This window comes from Muntiacus reevesi, chromosome 7, assembly GCF_963930625.1.
Source record: "Muntiacus reevesi chromosome 7, mMunRee1.1, whole genome shotgun sequence".
Lineage (NCBI taxonomy): Eukaryota > Metazoa > Chordata > Mammalia > Artiodactyla > Cervidae > Muntiacus > Muntiacus reevesi.
In genome coordinates, this window is record NC_089255.1 from 44,149,826 (window position 1) to 44,168,594 (window position 18,769).

General features: G+C 40.2%; 1 protein-coding gene across 1 annotated transcript in view; it reads left to right on the top strand.

Moving 5' to 3' along the window:
- CSNK1G1 (casein kinase 1 gamma 1) overlaps positions 1-18,769 on the top strand; it is a 155,857-nt gene that overhangs the window by 116,915 nt on the left and 20,173 nt on the right. Inside the window, 5 exon segments of the mRNA XM_065941866.1 lie at positions 1,757-1,842; positions 3,686-3,770; positions 4,061-4,209; positions 5,126-5,230; positions 17,851-17,961. Coding sequence (XP_065797938.1) covers positions 1,757-1,842; positions 3,686-3,770; positions 4,061-4,209; positions 5,126-5,230; positions 17,851-17,961 — 536 coding nt within the window.

An 18,769-nucleotide genomic window follows, 5' to 3' on the forward strand; every position in this document is an offset into this window, starting at 1 on the left:
TTTGATCCTTGGATCGGAAAGATCCCCTGGAGAAGGGAATGGCGACCCACTTCAGTACTCTTGCTTGGGAAGTCCCATGGACACAGGAACCTGGTGAGCTACAGTTCATGGGATTGCAAAAAGTCAGACATGACTGAGCGACACACACACACACACACACACACACACACACACACACACACGGCATTCTGTAGCATGGGATTGCAAAAAGTCAGACATGACTGAGCGACACACACACACACACACACACACGGCATTCTGTAGCATGGGATTGCAAAAAGTCAGACATGACTGAGCGACACACACACACACACACGGCATTCTGTAGCATGGGATTGCAAAAAGTCAGACATGACTGAGCGACACACACACACACACACGGCATTCTGTAGCATGGGATTGCAAAAAGTCAGACATGACTGAGCCACACACACACACACACACACACACACACACACACACGGCATTCTGTAGCATGGGATTGCAAAAAGTCAGACATGACTGAGCGACACACACACACACACACACACACACACACGGCATTCTGTAGCATGGGATTGCATAAAGTCAGACATGACTGAGCGACACACACACACACACACACACACACGGCATTCTGTAGCATGGGATTGCAAAAAGTCAGACATGACTGAGCGACACACACACACACACACACACGGCATTCTGTAGCATGGGATTGCAAAAAGTCAGACATGACTGAGCGACACACACACACACACACACGGCATTCTGTAGCATGGGATTGCATAAAGTCAGACATGACTGAGCGACACACACACACACACACACACACGGCATTCTGTAGCTTGTGTCTTTGCAGGCCTGCATGGATTGCAAAAAGTCAGACATGACTGAGCGACACACACACACACACACACACACACACACACGGCATTCTGTAGCTTGTGTCTTTGCAGGCCTGCATGGATTGCAAAAAGTCAGACATGACTGAGCGACACACACACACACACACACACACACACGGCATTCTGTAGCATGGGTTTGCAAAAAGTCAGACATGACTGAGCGACACACACACACACACACACACACACACACGGCATTCTGTAGCATGGGTTTGCAAAAAGTCAGACATGACTGAGCGACACACACACACACACACACACACACACACGGCATTCTGTAGCATGGGTTTGCAAAAAGTCAGACATGACTGAGCGACACACACACACGGCATTCTGTAGCATGGGTTTGCAAAAAGTCAGACATGACTGAGCGACACACACACACACACACACACACACACACACGGCATTCTGTAGCTTGTGTCTTTGCAGGCCTAGCCAGAATGGACTCTCTTAACAGCATCAGTTGCTCCATCTGCTGCTCACTTTTCACAATGGTAACCAAAGAGCAGTTGTAGCCCATGCACTAGAAATAGCGTTCGTTATTTCTTACTTTCAGGAAGTATCTTACTTTCAGGAAGGTGACAGCATCGAGTGAGTAGTTACTCACTGTTCAGTGATTTGGACTGGGTTTTAGTTTAGACTTGCTCTTTTCACTTGGTATTTACTTGCCAGTAACAGATCTAAGCAAAGGAAGTACATGCTGTTTTTGGTTTTGATCTAAAATACCACCCCTGATTTAGATATACAGAGGATTAGTAAGCAGAGCCTTTCCAGAGAAGACGGGTTTTTGAAGGGATTACTTGGGTTTGCACCCCTTTCTGCTTTAATAACTGCAAACATAACGTGTGATCTGTCTTCCCTTTTAGAGCAGAGCCGGCGCGATGATTTGGAAGCCCTGGGCCATATGTTCATGTATTTCCTTCGAGGCAGCCTTCCCTGGCAAGGACTCAAGGTATCTTTGGAAGTGCTTAGTGGAGGGTTTTGCTGAAATACTTAGCTGATAATGAAAGGGGTGGCTGACTTGATGCTATAAGAAGCACAGAGGGGACAATCAGCTCCAGAGATGTGAGGCAGGAGCTACATTAGTCTGTAATGTTAATACTCACCTGGGCTTGGGAAGCTCTAGTTTCCCCACATTTGTCTTCTTCCCCTTCCGAATCCTTCTTCCTTGTGTTAGTAATTTCTTCCCTCATCCCCTCCCAGCTTTGCCAGTGCTGCTTTTCTCTCTGTGTTGATATTCCTTCTTCACTACCACTGTGTAGCAGGAATAGTGTTCCCAGTGCATTGGGGAATTTATGGAACAGACTGATGACAGCAACTTCTACACATTTTACCGCAAGGCCAGCAGGGTTAGGTGTACCCGTAACGGGAACTGGGAAATACGTGTTTGTCCTTTATAGGCCAAGAACCCACTTGAACTAAATAAAACTCCAGGTTTAATATTGGTATTCAGGTGTTTTATTGAATAAATGCCTATGCATACAATAGCTATTCCTTGTGAAATGGGTAATTTAAATACCCTTCCTTAGGTAGGTATCAATACAGTGCATTTGTGTCAGGGTTAGCTATTAATTATACTTACAACCATTGTAATGATTACCCTGTGCCTCTAGCTGCATAGACTAGGAAATGGTGAGCTTCTTACCCATTCTAAGACCCGTTAGATAGCTAATGCAAGACTTGTTTGCGTTGTAATTTACTTCAACGTTTTAGTATGGAAAGAAACTTTATCAGTAGCTTTGGGTACCATGCAGTCCCTCCCTCCCTCCCAGAGGCCTGAGGATTCATTTTGCTATGCTTTCTTGGACATTTGTGCTGAAAAATGAGGCTTTTATCCCTTCCCTTTGGGAGGATTTTCTTTCTTTCCCTTTAAATTCCTCTCCTAACATCTCTTCCATGGTCTTATCCTAGTTGCATACCTTCTCATTGATATTGACAGTTGTCAAATAGAGTTTCACATCCTATTTGCTCATCATACAGCCAAGCAATGCATTCTTGTATTATTAATTGCTTGAAATTTTCTCATGACCCATGAATCATTTTATGGTAGTTGTAGATTTAAAATGTCACCAGCATAACTTCAAAATGTAATTGCTTAAAGCTGGGATCAGCAGGCTAGGTAGACCCTCATGCAGATCCCTTGAGGCCACATTATTGGTCCACGCTCTAGAAGCCCTCTGTCTGCAGTCTTAAGCAAGCCAGACTTGCAACTTTGAGCCACTGACATACAGCAAAGCTGTCTGTTAGCCACGCCTGTATCATAGCTAAGTTTTCTATCTACTTGCCCCCATTTGGATTAGCAATATTTTTTTTCTTTTTTTTTAATTGAAGGTAATCACTTTACAGAATTTTCTGGCTTTCTGTCATACATCAACAGGAATCAGCCATAGGTACACTCATATGGATTAGTAATGTTTTTAATCTTATCTAGAGCTAAACAAAGAATGAGAAGGTTGAATCACTTTTGGACCCTAGTGGCCATGGGACATTACTAAGCTGTTACAGTTTTGAATTTATTTTCTTATCCTAGTCCCTCATGCCATTACATTTGGTGGTGTTTATCTGAGACTACTAAATATATTTGCCAGTAAAGCTTTCCAGAACAGCAGATGTTCTGTGCATGTCTAAATGTATCATCTCTAGTACATTTCTTATTTGTGAGTATTAGAAAAAAATTGAGACAAACTAATAAACCCTGACAGTTTGAGTGAAACAGTCATAATGTCCCCAGACATATTGGACCTCCCATACTTAGGACCTCTTTCCAAGTAACTTTTTTTCTTTATTCTCTATAGGCTGATACCTTAAAAGAAAGATATCAAAAAATTGGTGACACCAAAAGGAATACTCCCATTGAAGCTCTCTGTGAAAACTTCCCAGGTAGGATGCCAACAGGACCCTCCAGCCAAGTGCTACTGGAGCTTTGAAGGAGGTGGAAATCATGTTTTACTTAATATCTCTAGATAAGGGTCCTCTCCAAAAAATTTACATTTTCTCTTATTGTTATTTAAATCAAGATAGATTTTTTCACTTTGATTTGGTCCATAAAACAAAACAAAGCACATCAGTGGCAAGTATAGTCTGTGCAGGTACTCCTTGCCTGGTCCCGAGCTTCTCGCCATGGGAAGCATTCAGCTAACAAGCATGGCCTTTAACCTCTTTCCTAACAGAGGAGATGGCAACCTACCTGCGATATGTCAGGCGATTAGACTTCTTTGAAAAACCTGACTATGAGTATTTACGGACGCTCTTCACAGACCTCTTTGAAAGGAAAGGCTACACCTTTGACTGCGCGTATGATTGGGTTGGGAGGCCTATTGTAAGTATCTTATTTCTCCCCCCTCCCCTCAGACCAGCACTGTCTCACCCCTTGCCAGCCTTTCTGCCTATGTCTGTGGGAAAAAAGCATTCCTTTGTAGACTTTCCATTTACCAGCCTTTTCAGGGTGATGCCATAGATTGCTGTCACTAGAGCAGTAAAGGAGTTACTCCTGCTGTGTTTTTAAGATTATGACCACTGTGACCTAAGATACCAGAATTTAAGTCAGATTTTTAAAAATTATTTATTTTTGGCTATGCTGGGTCTTCTTGCTGTGCACAGGCTTTCTCTAGTTGTGGAGAGCAGGAGCTACGCTCCATTGCGATGCACAGGTGTCCCATTGCAGTGACTTCTCTTGTTGTGGAGCATGAGCTTTAGGGCACACGGGCTCAAAGTTGTGGGGCAAGGGCTTAGTTGCCTCACGGTGTGCGGGATCTTAGTTCCCAGACCAGGGATTGAGCCTGTGTCCCCTGCTTGACATGCAGATTCTTAAGCACCAAACAAGTCCCAAGTCAGTTTTTAAGAAGAAATTTAGTTTAAATGATCCAGGAACTGGTACTCCATAAGCTATTAAGGTACCTGACTTCTGTCGGACTGGAGCCCAATGCCTGAGGAGATTTCTGAATTTGCTGTTGTGGTCTACAGACCAAGACTTGAGGGAATGCTAACAGTCGTCACTGTGGGATGTTCTTATTTTTTCCAAAGACGTGCTCCTCTCCAATGAACTATTGAGGACCAAACTGTCTCCCTTTTGTAGATAAGCAAACTGAGAAGGCAAGATTTGAAACTGGCCTTGGTTGTAGTGATAATAGTAATAATATGACTACTATTCTCTTAGAATTAGAATGATGCTGTCCTTTGCAGAGTATTAAGTTGGACCTATTTTCCCCAATTGACTTTTTGTTACATTTTTCCAGCCCACTCCGGTAGGGTCAGTTCATGTAGATTCTGGTGCATCTGCCATAACTCGAGAAAGCCACACACACAGGGATCGGCCATCACAACAGCCTCTACGAAATCAGGTATGTGTTGGACCTTTATTATTTCAGAAATCCCACTTCTTCATGACTAATATTAAAACCCAAATTCTTTAGCTTCTGTCTTAAGTATATATACTAAATGAAAGATAAAGGGCTTACTGTTATTCACAGTTGTGGTACAGCATTCCAGCGTCCCTCACGGTTGTGTAAGCCCACTGAGATGTGGCCAGATGTCTTAAGTGAAGCATCCACACTAGAGAAGCAGGGCCTGTCAGAACCTATTGGCTGAAGTGGACAGTTTTCCATAGTTCCAAAGATACTGGATGGATAGTCAGATAACCCACCTTGGGTCTCATCTGTAGTCCAGTGTGGAGCTGTCACCCCAGTTAGTTTTTCCTTGGTGATTAAGAAGGGTGAGTAATTTGGACTTCCAGATGATGTAGGTGTGAACTGGACCTCTACCCCACCTCTGACCTTGTGTCCAGGTTAATTTTATAGCCTGCTAGAATCTGGGCCTATAGTGAAGACACAGCTTTGCTTTAGACCATTCCAGAGAAGGCAATGTCATCAGTCCTTCAGTGTTCATGGTTTGGGAAATCAGTGGTTAAATGAGAGGTTTCTCTTAACCTAAAGACAGAGGAGGCAAACACACCCAAAAAAAAAAAAAAAAAAAAAATCAAATTTGACAGCATTAAAGAAAGGGATAACTGATTGAGAAGTAAATATGATAAATCCTTATGACATATGTATTATTAAGAGAAAAATCAGTACCTCAATAAATAAGAAGCACTGAATAATAAACAGATACACGCACATAATCATCACTTATCAAATTAGCTTGTTTACTTTTATCCCTGACTTCAGTGTTTTATATTCACAGACATTTTTACAATAAAATGCAAAAACCACTTCTCTCACAGAGGTACCTGTGAAAGTATATAGGTTAAAAATAGTATGTAGAATCCAGGTGCCCCCTGCAAAACAAAGCAAAACAAAAACAAAAAAAGTACTATATTGAGGTATATACACACGCACATACATACATACATACATTGAAGTACATACACAGATACAGATAGACTCACCACTAAGTACATACTTTTGGCAAAATGTGTGACGTGTTGGGTAAGAAAAAACGTATAAAGGAAAGAATTCTACGTATTAGTGAATAAAGGAGAGAGTAGATTGGCAAAAAAGATGAGATTTAGCAAACTGTCCACTAGTTGGGTCTAGAGTTAGAGACTTTAATCAGAGTACTTGGCTAGTGATTCTCTTTTGACTAACTTGTGATCTGACAGCAAAGTACTGTTGACTTCTGCAGTTCTCCCCTGCTGCTGCTGGCGCTAAGTTACTTCAGTCGTGTCCGACTCTATTTGACACCATAGACGGCAGCCCACCAGGCTCCACTGTCCCTGGGATTCTCCAGGCAGGAACAATGGGTTGCCATTTCCTTCTCCGAGGCATGAAAGTGAAAAGTGAAAGTGAAGTCGCTCAGTTGTGTCTGACTCTTCGTGACCCCATGGACTGCAGCCTACCAGGCTTCGCCGTCCATGGGATTTTCCAGGCAAGAGTACTGGAGTGGGGTGCCATTGCCTTCTCCGCAGTTCTCCCCTACTACTCTTTAAAAAATATTGAACTTTCTTGGTGGTCCACTGGTTAAGACTCTGAGCTCCCAATGCAGTGGGCACAGGTTCAGTCCCTGGTCCGGGAACTAGGATCCCACATGTTGCCCAGTATAGCCAAAAAAGCCTTTTTTTTTTTTAACAATAATAATAAAAATCAAAGTAAAAGTGTGTAGAGTGCACAGTTCAACTGACATTCTTACACATTGCTCTTGACTTTGCAAATTGTTACAAATTCCCTAGAAAGTAATTGATAAAGTTATAAACCTCTCTGAAAGAATAATTTTACTTCTTAGAATCAATTATAATAAAACAATTCAAGATAAACTGCCACAATGCCATTTCTAGCAGAGTTTTAGAAATGATCCACATATCCAATTATAAGAGAATGGTTACAGATCTGCTCAAATCTTTTATCAAATAAACTGGGTTGTAACAAAATGAATCGTAATGCATTTATTCAGTGGAATATTGTCTAGCCACTTAAAAAATATTTAGGAAAACTTACAGCAACCTGAAAAGGTTTTATGGTTGTATAGTAAAGAAATCACAGTATAAAGTTAGAAATACTTCATGATTCCCTTCAGGGGAAAAGAAAATGAGGAAGTCAGTTGGAGGCTGCTGCTGCTGCTAAGTGGCTTCAGTCATGTCCAACTCTGTGTGACCCCATAGACAGCAGCCCACCAGGCTCCTCCGTCCCTGGGATTCTCCAGGCAAGAATACTGGAGTGGGTTGCCATTTCCTTCTCCACAATTGGAGGAGATGATACCAAAATATTAAGAGGCGTATGGTTGGAAGTCATAGTACTGTGGGTAATATTTTTCCAAACTATGCTATAATGAAGTTATGTTACCTTATAATGAAAAATACATTTAAATAGTAAAGGTATGAAAGAAATTAAAAACTGTTAAATAGTCAGGGAAGGCATAACATATCTGTCTGCTTGTGTTTTTAGAATATTTGAAAACTAATATATGTGTTTCCTTTAGTTCCCCTTGTCATTTCTGCTTCAGTGAATTCATAATTAACGTTGCTCCTTTGAATGAATTTTAAAGGTATAGGTAAAAGAGGTGGTTGAAAACCTACATTGCCAGGATGGAATATGAGGTCATACCTAGTGTCTGAGTAAAAAGTACAGTGAATTTCAGTGTACTTTTAAGTGAAAGGTCATTAAACCAGAATATGTAATTAAGAGATCTCCTGTACAATGCAGGAACCTTCTTTTTGTAGAGTTGAGTCTTAAAAGCCTGTGTGATTTTTTTTTTTTTTCTTGTAGGGTTTTTCATGTCCCCTGGCTGCTAAGAAATTTCCCATGTCAGTGCACATTTTATATCTCCTTTCCAGCAGAATTCTGAATTCTTGCTGGGTAGAATTCCCTCTGCACTGTGGGTAAATGGATTTCTAGTGTCTGTTCAGCCTTTACACTGTGTCTTAGTGTGTGGTCCCATTGCTTTTGTTCCATCTTTAGGACTGTTTCCTTATGCTTTTTTTTTTTTTTTAAGACTAATTCTTTTCAAGTTTTAAAATCAGCAAAAGAAGAAAGTAAAATCTCTCCTTGAGAGAGATTGAAGGTATTTACTTTAGGGACAGCTAACCTTTTATTTAGCAATTTTGACTTAGTAATCTAACAGAAGACTTTCTATGAGAAAGTATGTCCTGGAGATACCAAAATATGTAGGGAGTCCTTGTCCTAATAGAACTGACAAGCAGATGACTTATAACAAGTAGCCAGATGACTTATAACACAAGGCAAAATGAATGATTTATCTCCAAGGATTGGAAGAAGACGACTTTTCATCTGGTCTGAGCATGACAAAGAATTTGATGAAAGAAGCTGCACTTGAAAGGCTTTTGAAAGAACTGGGTAGAAATGAAAGAGGCATTCCAAGCAAAAAGGAAATATGAGCAACAGTGAATTATCTCGTTCCATTTTGCTAAAATATATTCTGTGGATAAAGGAGACAAGGCTAGGAAAATAGCTTGGAGCCATTGGATAAATCTCCTAAAATATGGGGCTGCTGGAGAGTTAGTATTTAATTTCAGTAGAGAATAGGTACTAGAGTTTCAAACTGAAGAGTGATTAGAGCAAAACTTTGGTTTAGAAATCTTTTGACTTGTAAGGTGATAATAATCTAGCAGCCAGTATGGAGACCAGTGAAGACAGTAAATTCCCTTGAGAGGTAAAGGTGGCCTATATAGACTATAGTGATGAAAGTGAAATAAAATTGAGAAATAATGCAGGGAAATAATATGTCAGAATTAGGAGCTCACACGTTGGGCAGGGTTGAGGGAGAAGGATGAGTCAGAGCTGGTGCTGTGCTTTCCAGCTGAAGGTGGATGGCAGGCAGAGAGGACGGCTCCCAGAAGACAACCTGAGTGATCTTTGGAGATGACTTTGATGGTAATGCCTGAAGAGCCTGCTTATTCTGAGTAAATCTGCCCATCAGTTAGTTGTGTGGTAGGGGAGTGAGCCTGGGATTAGCAGTCTTTGTTTAGTTATCTACTTTGAGTAGAAGAAGAAGGATGAGAAGCTCAGAACTTGCTTTTAGCTTATCCCAAGACTTAGGCTATAGGACATTTAAGCTTTTGGGGGCCTCAGCTTCCACAAATGGTGAGTCTTGTAAGAACAGAGATTTTTGTTGTTTTGTTCACTACTATATCCCTAACACCTGAAAGAATGGAACAGTAGGTACTCAAGACATAATTCTTTGAATGATAAATGAATTTTAATCTGTCAGATGAGAAGTTCAGATGAAATCAGATGTTTGTTTAAAATATAGATTTTTATTTGCCCTTCCAAGAAAAATAAATTTTAAACTTTTCTTTCTTCTTGTTTTTTGTTTCCACCAAGAGTCATTCTGCCTTGTTTGGCAGTCAGAGTAGGGCTAGATTGTCTGCTCAAGGGGAAAGGTTTAAAGAAACACATCACCGACTTCTGTAGTGATCTAATGGTTAAGAATTCACCTGCCAATGTAGGGGACACAGTTTTGATCCCTGGTCTGAGAAGGTTCCACATGCTGTGGAGCAACTAAGCCTGGGCTCCACAACTCCTGAAGCCCGCGTACCTGGAGCCCTTGCTCCACAACAAAAGAAGCAACTGTAGTGAGAAGCCCACACACCATGACAAAGCGTAGCCCCCTCCTGCTAGCACAGAGAGGTATCCCCCTCTCTGCCACAACTAGAGAAAGCCCAAGTGCAGCAACGAAGACCCAGCCATAAATAAATAAATAAATGTTTCTGAAAAAGCAAAAAGACACAACAGGCTTTTGCTGCAAAGCAAGTTCAGGATAATGTATTAGTTCTCTTCCATCACATTGGGAATTTTTTAGAGAAACTTTGCTTTGCTGGTCTATAATGTAGTTATATTGAATTGAATTGAATACTGTTTGGTTCCTAGATGCAGTAATAGATCCTAACCATGATGGCCAAAAAACTGCATTTAAACTCATCTATATTGGATCTGTATTTTAAAACTCTTAATACCAGATGCTTAAGAACAATTTCTTTGAACGTTAATTTACCCAGCTAGAGAATTGTAATTAAATTATGAGTTTGGGTAGAATAAATATTTCTGAAAGCTAAATCCATTCAAAAGGGTCCCAACAACTTAGTCATTTCTGTAATTTTACCCTGGGTATTTGTCCTTCCTCAGTTCCAAAGACAGTCAGTCTTGCCATGACTCAGGTTCCTCTTAAAGAACTCGGCATTACCATTCATTAGGAAGACAATGAAAACTTTTAATAGTTCTGCCTGTTTCTACCTGACAAAGCTTCCCTTGGATTTGCTGATGAAATTCAATCAGGAAGTAAGTCCTGCCAGTATCCAAACAGCTTCTATTAATGTGCAGTGTGCGGTACTATTGAAGGTTTAATGCAGTGTGTTTGTTCGACCTGCTAAATAAAGCATATTGCATTGACTGACATGTGCGTGCAGCAGCACACATCCTTTCACAACTTTTAGCTTGCGACCATCCTTACACAGGTAGATGTTACACAAATATATATTTCTGTGGTTCAGCAGTTTTGATAGTTTACTTTTTCTCCCATAGAGCCCTTTTTTTGATAGATTTTCTGTAGGCATTTGAAGAAGGACTACTTGGGCTAAAAGGTTAGGAAGAACAGATCTGTTACAGAAGAACTATACAAAAAAGATCTTCATGACCCAGATAATCACGATGGTGTGATCACTCACCTAGAGCCAGACATCCTGGAATGCAAAGTCAAGTGGGCCTTAGGAAATAACACTACAAACAAAGCTAGTAGAGGTGATGGAATTCCAGTTGAGCTATTTCAAATCCTAAAAGATGATGCTGTGAAAGTGCTGCACTCAATATGCCAGCAAATTTGGAAAACTCAGCAGTGGCCACAGGACTGGAAAAGGTCAGTTTTCATTCCAATCCCAAACAAAGGCAATGCCAAGGAATGTTCAAACTACTACACAATTGCATTTTTCTCATACACTAGCAAAGTAATGCTCAAAATTCTCCAAGCCAGGCTTCAACAGTACATGAACTGTGAACTTCCAGATGTATAAGCTGGATTTAGAAAAGGCAGAGGAACCAGAGATCAAATTCCCGGCATCCGTTGGATCATCGAAAAAGCAAGAGAGTTCCAGAAAAACATCTACTTCTGCTTTATTGACTGTGGATCACAACAAACTGTGGAAAATTCTTTAAGAGATGGGATTACCAGATCACCTGGGAAATCCTGAGAAATCTGTATGCAAGTCAGGAAGCAACAGTTAGAACCAGACAAGAAACAACAGACTGGTTCCAAATTGGGAAAGGAGTACGTCAAGGCTGCATATTGTCAACCTGCTTATTTAATTTATATGCAGAGTACATCATGGGAAACGCCAGGCTGGATGAAGCATAAGCTGGAGTCGAGATTGCCAGGAGAAATATCAGTAACCTCAGATATGCAGATGATACCACCCTTATGACAGAAAATGGAGAAGAACTAAAGAGCCTCTTGATGAAAGTGAAAGAGGAGAGTGAAAAAGTTGGTTTAAAACTCAACATTCAGAAAACTAAGATCATGGTATCCAGTCCCATTACTTCATTGGAAGTGTTTTCTCAGTGAGAGAAGCAGTGAGAGACTATTTTGGGGGGCTCCAAAATTACTGCAGATGGTGACTGCAGCCATGAAATTAAAAGACGCTTGCTCCTTGGAAGGAAAGCTATGACCAACCTAGACAGCAGATTAAAAAGCAGAGACATTACTTTGCCAACAAAGGCCCGTCTAGTCAAAGCTATGGTTTTTCCGGTAGTCATGTACGGATGTGAGAGTTGGACTATAAAGAAAGCTGAGCGCCAAAGCATTGATGCTTTTGAACTGTGGTGTTGGAAAAGACTCTTGAGAGTCCCTTGGACTGCAAGGATATCCAACCGGTCTATCCTCAAGGAAATCAGTCCTGAATATTCATTGGAAGCACTAATGCTGAAGCTGAAACTCCAATACTTTGGCCACCTAATGCGAAGAACTGACTCATGTCAGTCCATGGGGTCGCAAAGAGTCGGACACGACTAAGTGACTAAACTGAACTGAAGAGTCATATTGGCTGTCGAGAATCACTAAATTCTGCTAGACACGGGGTCCTACCTCTGATAATACTGAATCCTCAAATACTACTTACTCATTTTTATAAGAGCAGCATAAGCTTAAGGGAGAGAAGGTCCTATTGAATTCTGAAGAAGATATGCCCCAATAAAAGAGTAATTTGGATTTGTTCTGTTTGTGTCTGGACTCCAAGGCATTTGACTTAAGGAATATATAGCCTTGGAAAAACACGCTGTGGTTTAGTGCTGTGGTGCTTAATGAATCAAGCTTCTCATAAGCTTAGCTTTTCCAAAGGGGAGGTTAGGCCGGATTGCTAAGTAGATGGTCAGAGATCTTCATAAAATGAATTTCTTTACTATTACTTTTTTAAGTCCAGCAGCCTTAAAAAAAAAAAAAAAGCAGCAGCAGCTGTTGAATTCTCAGTTCCCTTCCTTTCGCAGAGTACTGCCTGGTTTTCAATGAGGTTCAGTGTTTGCTAGTTTAAGGGGCAGATGTGTTTGTGCAGAGATCGCTTGCCTGCCTCTGACCGCGTGTAGTTTCCTGACTGGCTGCCTGTTGTCCAGTGGGAGCTGAGGTGTGGAGACCGCACTCTTGCCCTGCCTGCCTCCATCACAGAGTTCAGTGCAGAATGAGCCATCCCTGCTCATTGCTGGGACCTAAACTCCAAGGAGGGTATTGCAAGAAACTAGTGTGCAAATGAAATAGTCTTTTTCTTAACGTCTCCCTTTGAGTGACCTAGTCTCTGCTGCTCACCTCTGCTCGCTCGCTCTTTTTTTTGTTTTTCTTTTAATAGGATCATACTGGAGTAGTTATCTGTCTATTTATTTGTGGCTGTGCTGGGTCTTTGCTGCTGCTCACAGACTTGCTCTAGTTGCAGTATGTGGGCTTCTCACTGGTGGTTTCTCGTTGCGCAGCACCTGCAGGCTTAGTAGTTGTAGCACAGGGCCTAGGTGCCCCTCAGCGTGTGGGATCTTAGTTCCCAGACCCAGGATCAAACCCATGTCCCTTGCATTGGCAGGCGGATTCTTTTTTGTTTTTGTTGTTTTTAATATTATTTATTTATGCTGATACTTTGTTTAGTTGCATTTTTGGCTGTGGTGGGTCTTCATCTTCTGTAGTTGCAGTGCGTGGACTTCTCACTGCGGTGGCTTCTCCTGCTGTGGAGCACAGGCTCTAGGCACACAGGCTTCAGTCGTTGCAGTGCTTGGGCTCAGTGTTGTGGCTCGCAGGCCCAGGAGCGTGCAGGCTTCAGGAGTCGTGACTTGCAGACTCTAGAGCCTGGGCTCAGAGGTGTGGCACACAGGCTTCGTTACTCTGCAGCATGTGGCATCTTCCCAGGCCAGGGATCAAACCTGCGTCCCCTGCCCTGGCAGGTGGATTCTTAACCACTGGACCACCGAGGAAGTCCCTCACCTCCACTCTTAATTCTCTATTGCGTATTAAAAATTTTCTTCTGTCGTGTGTGTTGTTCGGTACTTTGTATGTCAGTATACACCCTGTGTTCTGAGGCATCTCCTTGTAGGAGGTGACTCTGCAGTAATCCTACCTAGATAAATCATCATTCCATACAGAAGGTGTATTATGCCATTTTGAGTAAGAATAAGACGAGATGTGAGTAGAGAATTTCAAACCTTTCAGATAGTTTCTGTGATTTTTTTCCTCAGAACTTCATGGAATCGATACCACTGTCTCTGTGGGCCTGTATAGTATTGGGCTTGGAAATAATCCCCTCCAGATTGTTATCAATGATATTCTGATATCTGTGATATTTGATCAAGTTTGGTACAGCTGAAAGGTTGCATGTAACAATCCAGAAAAATTGGTTCTGTTTCATGAGCTTTATAATATAGTATATTTAATATGCTGCATTAAAATTTTGAAAGTGTGGCAAAACAGAATGTAATCTAGTATATTCATTACTAGCCTTTTGGTACTATTTAATCTCTATTTTTGTTAATTACAGTTGAAGACTGTGATTATATAATGAAGTCTAGAAGATTGAGAGGCAACTTTTAAGAGTATTTTAGGAGCCATAAAGTAAAATGGATGAGATCCTTTTATAGATGGAATCAAAATTAATTTTTCAAAATTATATAGTAAATATATATTATATATATATTTATTATATATAATATATATAATAAAAATTATGTAAATATATAATAAAATTCAAAATTATATAATAAAGAATAAGATTTGGTGGTTTGTTTGCTACAACAGGAGGAAGATATTTGCCTGCCTTCTGCTTTAGAAAAATTGCTTTATCACGAAAAGAAATTTGAGATAATTTTCAAGCCATAGACAGAGGTGCTCATCTGAGGTGTTCTCAGACTCTTACTTTCTTGACCTCCCATTAGTATCATTCTCCCCACTGTCTGTCCATGAATCCCTCCCAAGTTGTTTGAAGATGCTGCTTCCTCTGCCCTAGGCAAAGGGGTGGTTTCAACTTTTTACACTAGTCTTACATGTTTTCCCTAAACTATTTTTTGTAGCTTTGCTTTTGATTTATGCTCTGCTCGGTTGCTACTTTTTTTTATTTCCATGTTCACCTACTACATAGTAAACCAAGCATTACCACACAGGCAATACAATCCCAGCTGAAGATTTTAAAGCGTTACCCCAAGGAATTCCCACTACTTGAGTTTCCTGCTGGTGCCTTTGGGGACTACACACTCCATGTGGACCTTTGTCTTTGAAGTAATGCAGAGAGATTGGTTCTGTTGAATGACTCTCCTGATTGCTTATTAGATAGACATGTTGCATGAGTGATTTTTACCAATGAAGGGTTTACATGGTGACCTCCTCCACTGGTTTGCTTGATATTTAGCTGGCTCCTGTGCTGATTACGCCTATCGTAACTCCTGTGTATACAGCATTGCCTAGAGTACCTTTCAAGGGCAGGTAGACTAGTAGAATTCTGTAGTTGTTGACATTCTTTGGTTCCATTTAGCTTCTAGGCACTCAGTTGCTTTCTAAAACTGGCAAATGAACCCTTCTACTTACATCAGCTTGTATACACCAGTCCAAACCCTTAAATTCTAGTAAAGAATAGCCGTAGAGTTTAGCATTATGGTGAAAATAGTTCCCAGAGTAATAAACCAACAACCCTGAGTTCAGACCTCTCTCTTGATTTTGCTGCTTTCGGTGGATATAGAAGGTGTCAGAGGGCAGTGGGATGGTGCCATGTATTATTCACTTGTCACATTTACGAAGCAGTGTCAAATGCTTATTTTTCTCTCTTCAAAAGACAAATAGAACATTGCTTTGAGGATGGAGTGTAACTTTAAGGCCTTTGAAAAAATGTCTTGCTATTTTCATTTAGACAAAAATCTTAATTATTCCAACAAGTTACCTGTTTACCTAGAATGAATATAAGCATGTATATATCCCTGGTAATCAGATGGTAGCATCAAATCAGACTTCTGATATGTATTTCAGGAAAAACAGAATTAATAGCTGATCCAGCTGCCTGAGGTTTTGTTAAACTTAAAAGAATGAGTGTTTTCTATATGTTTCATCTGCCGTAAAAACAAATGCAAAACAGACTTTTCATGAGAGAAGTATTGCACTGAACATGTATCAAAGAACTCAAAACAGCCCCAAATGACTTAAAAATGTATGTTTTCTAAGCATTTAAATTTTTTGAGAACAAACAATTCTATATAGTAGTTTAGAAGCTTATAATCTACCTAAATATTATAAGAAAATTTATAAAGTCCTAGAGAGAACTGAAGAGGCTATCACTAATAGATATTTAGTTATAGATATTACTTATAATATTAGAAGAACAGATGTTGTCTTAAATCTCCACTAGTAGAATAGATGAGATTAAGCACTCCTAGGCTATGGATATTGGTTTATAAAATGATTATGATTATGTTATAAATCACAGTCTTATTTTGGAGAAATGAAACATCTGAACCTCTCTTGGCAGGAGTGGGTAGGGAGATATTTGGGGTAGCTTTGATTCTCTCAAATATGATTGGCAGAATAAAACTAAACCTTTCTCTTGTTAGAGTATATAGCAAGCAAGTTAATACAGCTGCCTTCTTATAGAGGAATATCAGAAAACATGGCCAGCATCTTTTATAATGCTGTTATCCATGTGACTTCATATTCCATTAGTTAAGAAGATGAGTAAGTTGCAGCTGGTATATGATGCCTTTTGGTGGGGGCAGGGGGGCGGGCAAAGCCTTTTTGTAATTTGCAGATGAGCTTAAAACCACTCTTTGTCAATGAGTTCCAGAAGGGGGTGAGTGAAATGGAACCTCAAACTACTACTATTTCAGTCTCCCCCCCCCCAAATTTTTTTTTAAAGAATACAACATTTATAGCTATATTTCTAATATTTATAGCATCCTTACTAGTTTTCATGCAGAGCAGCAATATCACATCCCAGCCCCTGCTGCTGTTTATTATCAGCAGCAATTAAAATTTGATTTACTAATCCCTCATTGCTGCCTCTCCAACACCTCATTTTTCATTTTTGTAGAGCCTTAGGACTGTTAACAGCTGAGCACCATAATGTTAACACCTCCTCAGCCATCTGGTACAGGGGAAGAGGCACCTAAACAGATTCTTGAGAACAGACATGACATATGAGCAAGATTAGAATAGTGTGAGATCTAAAAAACAGGTGAAGAAGGAATGAAGAGAGCCTGACAGACAGCAAAGGTAAAAGCAGAACCCAACGAGATTTTGAATCAAAAGCCCTCCTTTTGCTACGAAAAGATCTGCCTTTTGCTTTCTAGAAGAAAATAACTTATGTAGTCTTATCTAAACTTTTTCTAATTCCTGGAGACAGATAACTGACTGGAGACAGATAACTAGAGGAATCTGAGGAACATTGTAGCCTTATTTTCCCTCATCTTTTCATCTTCTTGACCTCTGAACCTACTTTTGAAGAGAGACTTCACTCATCCTTTTAGAGAAGAGAGCATATTCCCGCTACTGCTCATTTTATATTAGTTGAAAGTCTTCTGGAAGTTTGAGAGTAGTGGGCTCCCTATTCAAGGAAAAGACTTACTATCTTAATTCCTAGCGCTCAGAATTTTCTGTATTGATTACTACCTATTTAGGTAGATCTTTAATCAGTGAAATGATTTAAGTATGATTATTCCTTTGTGCAGCAATCCCAACTTTCTGAATTTGGTCTGTTTAGTGGCTACTGAAATTTTACTAATGTGGAAACTAAAAGATGATTCCAGCTTTTGATAGATTTTCTTTTTTAACCTCCTCTTGTGGTAATTATTGTTTTTCTGTGTCTCAGCAAGGTTGGTATGTTAGAGACAGTTATGTGTTGACTTGTTAGACTGAAATGAATGTAGCCAAGCTTTTTCTCAGTGCTTTGCAGCAGTTAGTTCAAGATCCAAAACAAAAACAAAACCTGAAGGGACACTAATGTACTTGATTTTGTAATTGCTTGCTGTTCCTTCACCTTTCCTTCCATATCTTGCTCTCATGCTTCCTAATGCCTGAGCAGACTGCATCATCAGAGCGCCGAGGAGAGTGGGAAATCCAGCCGAGCCGGCAGACCAATACCTCATACCTGACGTCTCACTTGGCCGCAGACCGCCATGGGGGATCAGTGCAGGTACTTACTGCCTTCCTTGCCTTCTCCTGGCCCTCCCAGCTTGGCTGGTAGAATGTTGGCTTGCTTCTGAAACTCAGGTTCCTTTAGAATGGAGTCTCACAGTAAGGTTGAGCTGCTCTTACAGTTAACTGCATATCTCTCTGCTGATTTTCTACTGAGGTGCATTGTGAGAATCACTTGTTGAGATGATTGCTGGTTGTTCTAATCGACTAAGAAATATGTATATGATTTCTGATACTAATTTCTGGTGAAATGAATCCTTCAATCTTGATCCACTCATGATAGACCATAAAATAATGTCAAAGTAGAAGTCTTTTAGTGTCAAGTCTGGGAACTGTAAAGATCTGAGCCTTTTAAAATCAGTATTTTGAGAATAGAGAACTGCATATGTAGCTCATTTTATGATGATACGTACCTTAGCACATAAAGACAATTTGTTTATTGGTCTCACTCATCCATTTATGAGTAGGGACTCAAGGAGTTGGGCTATGTTCTTTTTTCCTTCCTCGAATAGTTATTTCTGATTTCCTTTGGACTATTTTGAATCTTTATTTTCTCTTATACTTAAGAACATCATGTGTCTCTTAACTTTTCACACATGTCACTATTTTAATAATCTTAACCTGATTGTTTTTCTCATACTGGTAAGTGACAGCACCAATTGGGGCACACAGGTGAACCCAGAGCTACTGAACATAAATTCTTATTCTTATTCTTAAAAAGGGATAGGTAAGCCTTTTGCATAAAAATGCATCTTGATAGGCTGATTATTTAAGATAACGTCTGTACATGGACTGACTTACTGAAG